Below are 7,557 nucleotides of genomic sequence, written 5' to 3'. Positions count from 1 at the left end.
ATGTACAATTGTGGGACAGAAGCCAAACAGAGGAGCTATCTAGATGAAGTAGTGAGAAGGATTCTGTCTCTGAAAATATATTGAAGAGAGGTTTCAAAGGTCAGGACTCCTTCTTCCTTCATACTAATACAAGATGCTGCAGAGAGAGAATGTGGCCATGTGTTTTCTCATGTTTGTAACACATGAATCTGTAGAAGCCTGGCACAATGCGAGACAACGCAAAAGAAAAGCACAATCAGCCTAACTGCAGTCTGCCAGGAGCATCTTGGACCCGCTGTGCATACTTTATTCTGTAACGTGGAAATTGAAGCACTTACTTTAATAATTAATCTGTGCTATTTTACAGCCCATTCCCACACATACCTCCATAGTGCAAATTGTGTAGTAGAAAATTACACATGAACATATCGATTACATATATCATGAAATGTAAAATGATCATTTAAGTTTTTTCTAATTGCAAATGTTCACTTTAAATTGAATCTCTTCATTAAGTAGCCACAAAGCTCCAAAGATGAAAGCATTTACATTAGTTTGATATGAATGACATTGTAAAAGATATTTTAATGAAACAGAGCTTTTTAATGCCCAAAATATTATTCCTTATACACATACATTAATATGTTTTTACCACATATGCACTGTACATACCTTGTACATACATATTTATCCCTGTAGTTATTTATACATTTAAAGGTTTACAGTCTTTTGGGTAAATGGAATACTATTTATGATTTTCTAACACAAAATTGAAAACCAAAAAGAAAGATGCAATTCTATTATTGCTCAAAGAAAGTTATTATTGTTCAGAAAGAAAGAATTGTTCTTATCATTAAGTTTTGTGAAGTTAAAGTATCTTAATTTAAAGGTAAAGTCATTTTAATTTCCTTTGCAGTTGAAATGTAGCACTTTCAAAATAAAAAATGTCCTTAGTTGAATTTCTGTTTGAGAATCAAGATTTTTAAAACATTGTTATTTTGGTTTTATTTACTGTATAGTCAAAGAAATTGCATCCGTCTCTCAAAACTTATAAATACACATTGAAGTTAAAATACAAAAGAGAAACATACTGTATTTGCTGATGTTTAAGGCACACTTTGTCAACATATTGATGCACAAGGCAAATTAATCATCCCCATTGCTCATTCTGAACACTTCTGCCTCCAAAAGCAATCCTGAAAGACTTATATTGTCTACAATGTTCTAACCAAACTTAACACATACTGTTTTAGAATAAAATGTACTGTTTTGGGTGTATATGGAAGCAGGTCATCTATTTCAAATTTGTAGTACCCAATATTGTGCTGATTAAAAAAAAAGTACAAATATTATCCTTATAGAAACTACTGCCATAATCTGTATGTGGCAAATACAGCCAATTGTTGAATTTTGATACATTTCTTAGATATTTCTTAACACATGCGATAGAGTACCAGTGTTTTTAATGTAGGGACTGTTTGATCAAACTGATTGCATTTCTAGGTCTCTGTGTCCGCTTGTAACAGTTTCCATTTGTGCAATTATTAAGATAAAACAGGGTAATGCCAGGATAAGTACAAGGTGATCTGTCAGTGCAACACTGCCATACTGCAGATCAAAAGGTTATACTTGTTCACGGGGACTTGAACGTCTGCTAAAAAAGGTGGAATACGTATGTCAACACTGGTGCTAACTTGGTTCTCAGAGCCTCAGTGCCTCTGCAAAATTAATAATCTGTTGTCTTAAAACTATAAATTACACTGAAATGTGTTGTATGTAAAAGTAAAAATACTATCAAATGAGCCTCTCGTTTGTAACCTTATATTCCAAGAACCTGAAAAGAAACAAAAAACATGAAATTGTAATGTTAGGATTTTGTCTTTGACTTACTGATTTGACTGGAGCCCTATCATACTTGCAATTGTATTCCTGCTTTTCATGTATTCATTAGAATTTAAATTCAAATTAATGTCTATTAATTTCCATGATCATTTTTACACAGCAAATGACCTGCCTTTACCACATATAAAACATACACTTTGTCATACAGTAATATGGGAGAGCCATACAATTTCTAAAACAAATACTTTTTAATCAGTCTAGAAATTCTGATTACAAATTGGATTGTTTTTTCTGATTGGCATTTTAAGATATTTATTCAATTCAGTGTCATGGGGGACCCAGATCATATTCTGGCAACAACAAGCACAAGGTAGGGCACACTCTGGACAGGATACCACTCCATTGCAGGGCACACACAAATACAAACACACAAACCACAGCAGGGACAATTTTTACAGAAACCAATTAACCTACCAGTAGGTCTTTGCATTGAGGGAGGAAACCAGCATACCCAGAGGAAACCCACACAAACAAAGCGGAAACATACAAACTCCACACAGATAGCACCCTAGGAACTGAAACCAGGGCCCCAGCACTGCAGGGCAGCAATGGTAATCACTGCACCACCATGCTGCCCTAACATAAGCCAGAGGCTCTGACACTAGGTTTGTTATTAGCTACCTAGGATAATGACTGGCAAGCTAAGTTACTGATCACAAGGGAGGAATATACTAACTCTAATAAAACATCTGTGTTAGGGAGGGCTCACTGTCTAAGCCATGCTTGCTCTATAATAATAAATAATACCTTTGAGGCTTACAGGAGATGCAGCACTGTTATTTCAGTGGGAATAAAAAATTATGGTACATTGCACATCTTGTCTTGTAAGGTACATTTTGGCACGGATTCTTAAACAGAACATCAACCATTTTCCGTTTATACGCGTGCCAATTTTCCACTGAAAAATTGTACTGCATCTTTTAGAATTTTGAAACGCATAGGTTGAAGGAAAAAAAATAGAACGGATAAAGTTATAAAGACTTTATCAACATAATCCTGTGGGTCTCCATTCTCTTTGTTGCTTTATCTGGATGTCAGTTTGTTTCTCTTATATTATTTAAGCCTATTTTCTATTTAGTTCAATTAGGTTATGTAGAAAGAAAATCATATTTATTAAACTTTTAACAAACTGGATACATTGTATCCAGAAAGTTTCTTACCTTCTGAGCTAAGCTATTATTCATTTCTGTTACTGCAGTGTAAATGTATAAAAGCTGTCATATTCATCTATGTGACTGAGTATGCAGTGAGTAAGTATGCACCTTAAAAATCTGATTTTAAATTAACTCTATTTCCACCATTTAAGCAGCTGTTCTTTTCAACACTTTTCAGTTTGCTACGAATGCAAAACACACATCTATTATGTCTTTGTACCAGATCAGGCACATTCTGGAAATTCTCTTCAGCAAAGTTTTTTTTACAGACCTTTCCAGGCACCCACACAAACATTTTTTTTATGGCAATTAATGTCATAAAGCAGCTGTAAGCAACCCTTGAAACAGTGCTGTTACCTCTTTAAAAAATTAGATCATCTGAAAACAAAAAAAAATGTCATTAGCACGTTTAAATAATTTCTAAATCCATACAGAAGTCTTTCCATCTTTAATGATAGACCCTGCTTTCTCAGTGCTGGATTTGGGCCGGGCCCCTTGTTTTTCATGAGCTGTATTAACCCTGTTTTGTTCCACTACAGTCCCTCCTGAAGCAGGGCTGCTTGTCCTGGAGGGCTGAGGGTTACTCTTGCTGTTGTAGGTCTGAAAGGCCATATCCAGCTGCTCCTGTGCCACCCTTAAGTGCCTATGAAGGCTAGCCAGATCTGAGGGTATGTTTTCATCTGGGCTAGTGCACTGCTGCTCCTGTGCCACATTTGCCAAGTTCTGCTCATGTGTGATTAGACTATTGGGCATCTTGTTTGGTTTTTCTGACTTCACCACTAAATTGTATCCTGGGGGAGAGGCAGGGATGTTCCTGGGATATGGGCAGCTATAGGATGGGCGCTTGCCCTTGTTCCTCCTGTTGCGGATGATGTCTCGGATGGTGCCAATACCTAGATGGAACATCTCACACACGTTTAAGAACAGACAGAGGCAGCTAACCACATACATGATGAGAAGGAAGATGGTCTTTTCTGTGGGTCGGGACACAAAGCAGTCCACCTTGTAAGGACATGGATTCTTGGAACAAATATATGAAGGACTGACCCTAAAACCATACAGGAGGTACTGGCCAGCCAGAAAGCCTACCTCAAAAATCGCTCTTGCCAGAAGCTGTAACACATAGATTTTCATCAACCCTTCTTGCATTATTCTACGGCGGCCATCATGCTTCTGCTGCTCTCTGGTTGGCGCCTTGTGCTCTGGCTTGATCTCATGGACGTCCAGGGTGTCCTCATAGATCATGGGCTCCTCTTCTTCCTCCTCCAAGACTTCTTCGAGAGTATGAGTCGCTCTCCACTTGATGGCATGGGGCTTCTTCCGGAACTTCTTAAACTTCCTCCTCTCCTCTTCAGAGCTGCGGGCAATTTTGTGAATGGCATAGCCTAGGTACATTATGGAAGGGGTGGAGATCATTATGATTTGGAAGACCCAGAACCTGACGTGGGAGAGAGGAGCAAAAGCATCATAACAGACGTTGTCGCAGCCGGGCTGCTTGGTGTTGCATGTGAACTTAGCTTGTTCGTCTGAGTAGATGGACTCCCCTCCTACTGCCGTGAGCACAATGCGAAAAATGATGAGCACGGTCAGCCACACTTTCCCCACGAAGGTGGAGTGGTTGTGGATTTCTTCCAGAAGACGGGTGAGAAAGCTCCAGCTCATGTTGGTCATAAGGGCTGTTCAACTAAAACCTAGAAAATAACAAATCAGAAAAGCAAGATCATAAAATTAGCAGTGACTGATACTTTTTTAAAAGAAAACTAAAGGACTCAAATTATTAAAAGCAGAGTGGTGTGTGGATGGTATTTAAAAATTCTCCAAAATTCTGTGACAATACTGACAGCATTCATGCTACATTTATTTTTGCAATAGTTGTTTTACATACAAAAGGCTTCTACATGGAGTTTGACAGTAATAGCAACTTGTGAGCACAGTTCTTTTGCAATTTATTTATTAATAAAGCACACAAAATCATAAAATGACTGATCACACTTTAAATTCAAATTCAGTGCCTGTTCAATTGACTTTCTCACACTTTTGTAAGATCAACTGTGTAATCCATGACATACAGTGGTACTACACACATCCAGTTTAAAGACATTTTTTATTTAATTTTGCATTGTGCATACTTTTTCTTCAAAGGACAGTGCTGTTCTTTTTAAATAATCTTTTCTTGCAAATACAGCAAATGAGAAACAAACACTTGCTTGGGTTTGTTGCCACAGAAGATTTCAGAGCTGCTGGTACAAGATTATAGTTCAGTAAATACAGTAAATGGCAAAATAGAAACATAAAGGGCAACAATACCCTTTCTTTAGTGAACACTGAATTAGAATACATGACATCTGTGTGTCAGTGAAGTTAGCTATATATGGTAGACAGTTCTTGCATTAGACAGTGACTGACTGCTTGCAATGTTGTATTTAAGGACTATCTAAAATTAAAAACCTCATTTATAATTCATATATACTTCCATGTAAATTCTTGTTTACTAAGGCTTAGTGAAAATTGAAGTAGGCGGCACAGTGTTACAGCAGTTTGTGGAGTTTGTATGTCCTCCCCCTGTTCGTGTGGGTTCCACTGGCCCTGGTGGAAATGTGTCTGTGTGTGCCCTGTGATAGACTGGCATCCCATCCAGAGTGTACCCTGCTCTGTGCTTGTTGCTTGCCAGGAAAGGCTCCAGCTATTACTCTAAAACTATTTTTGTTTTTAGAGTAAATAATATGGCTGTTGTGAATGAGAAGGTATGAAAAAGTATTCCATTAAATCTAATGTATCATTAGATTTGTGATACATATGTATTACTATATGATATATGCTGTATATATGATATATTGTTCTTTTCCAATTAGAAAATGAAGTGATTATTTGAACGTAAGCATAATTTAAAAGACAAATTATAGTATTTACTTGGTGTGAGTCTTTGCCAAGCTGTTTTCTAATCAATAGAACAGTGAAATCTGTGTGATGTTTTAAATTAATTCTGTTACAGGTCCCTCTATAAGTGTTTTGCAATTACCATGAGCTGAAGATGTGATCTGACTCATGTTTTATTGTGTATTGGAGTGATTGTGGCAATTAAGAGAAAGACTACACCTATTTAAGTTAATTAGGCCTTAAAGATTACAAATTATATAGCATAGTTATATATTTTCAATTGGCAGATACTGTAGATCTTCCAATAACTCCCAGTTACAGGGTAATTACTGTAACTTTGTTCTTTGCGTTTTCTTACATGTATCATAACTTTTTGTTTTCTACATAGACATTTAAATATTAATTTGCCTCACTGAATGCATCCATATTGCATTTGCTTACATTTAAAAGGTTATTTCTAATTATATAACTAATCTACATTAGCATTGTCTTTTGCTTTAGAAGAAAATAGTGCAGTGACTCTAGATCTTGTCAGCTCCCTTATACCTAACTGGCATGCTAGCTTTCAAGGCACACTTTTAGATTAAATTGAAATGCAATATACAGTATATGGTTAAAAGCAGTATCTTACAAATTTTAAAACAACTGTGCCATAAAACTCAACAAACAAAGGTTTGCACAAAATTTCCACATTTGCTACATGGAATAAATATTTGAAATAAAAGTGGATACTTTCAAGCATTAGAATGTCACTGAAAGTAAAATATATATAGTAGAAATAAAAATGACAACTGATGAGAAACAAAGCAACACATCCATAGCACAAAAGTAAAAGAAGTCATCAGAAACTGAAGGAGAATCTAAACATTTTCAAATCTTTAATCCCCTGAATTTTATACAGACTCAAGCTCCCAAATTTTACAACTGAAACAACTGAACGGTTGTTTCAGCTTCTCGAAAGTGCCCCCATTTCCATTTACTTTTTTAACTTATTCCCTACTTTAAAAAGCTGGGAAGTTTCTAGATGGACACATTAATTAAAATAATGATGTAAAGAAGAGTGTTTCCAAGTTGAACAAAGTCTTAAACTTTCAATTAAAAAAAAAATCTACACTGAACATTTTAAATAATGGCTTTGAACATTTTAGAACAGTAACTACAGCACAGTGGCTATACACAATCCTTATTAAGGAAAGCTGACAAATTTAAAAGATAAATACAGAGCTTACCACATTTGGTTCCAAAGAGAAGAGATTACAAACTCAAGTGATGGAATTTAAATTTAGGAATTGCTGCCTACTGAAATACCTTTTGGTCTCCACCTTTGCAAGTGTCTGCCAATTCTTTACATCTGAAATGTCTTGTCCAGACATGACTTTATGACTTGATTTTATGCTACAACAAAGCTGTCTTTGAAATTCCATCATCCTGCATCTGATTTGAGTTTTGTGTCAACAGGTTCTTTGTATGTAATTGAAAATAAATGTCTATTATTTGTGGAAGAGGTATTCACACATTCAATGAAAATAATAAAGCCAGTTTTTGCAAACTCACAGAATGACACAATAAATGTCCCTTTATTGTAGGCAGTGAGTGGCTTTATTGTAGACAGTAGAGGCAGTGGGGATCACTAGATCCCCAGAAA

The 7,557-nt window shown here is 36.0% G+C and overlaps 1 protein-coding gene across 1 annotated transcript; it reads right to left on the bottom strand.

Annotated features, from left to right (window-relative positions):
• Window positions 1-561: 561 nt before the first annotated feature.
• On the bottom strand, window positions 562-7,180 carry gjc2 (gap junction protein gamma 2). The gene is made up of 2 exons (XM_088918864.1): window positions 7,142-7,180; window positions 562-4,726 (listed from the first exon to the last, which is right to left on the bottom strand). The coding sequence occupies exon 2, from the start codon at window positions 4,704-4,706 to the stop codon at window positions 3,456-3,458; it is 1,251 nt and encodes a 416-aa protein (XP_088774990.1). The 5' UTR covers window positions 4,707-4,726; window positions 7,142-7,180; the 3' UTR covers window positions 562-3,455.
• Between the last annotated feature and the right edge of the window lie 377 nt (window positions 7,181-7,557).

The sequence above is a fragment of the Atractosteus spatula genome, chromosome 6, assembly GCF_055471065.1.
Source record: "Atractosteus spatula isolate fAtrSpa1 chromosome 6, fAtrSpa1.hap1, whole genome shotgun sequence".
Lineage (NCBI taxonomy): Eukaryota > Metazoa > Chordata > Actinopteri > Semionotiformes > Lepisosteidae > Atractosteus > Atractosteus spatula.
Note: the sequence above shows the minus strand (reverse complement) of the source record. Positions and strands in the feature narration are given on the sequence as shown.

What these genes read in the sequence shown, in the direction of transcription:
- gjc2 (XM_088918864.1), bottom strand. Translation starts at nt 4,706, where the DNA reads ATGACCAACATGAGCTGGAGCTTTCTCACCCGTCTTCTGGAAGAAATC.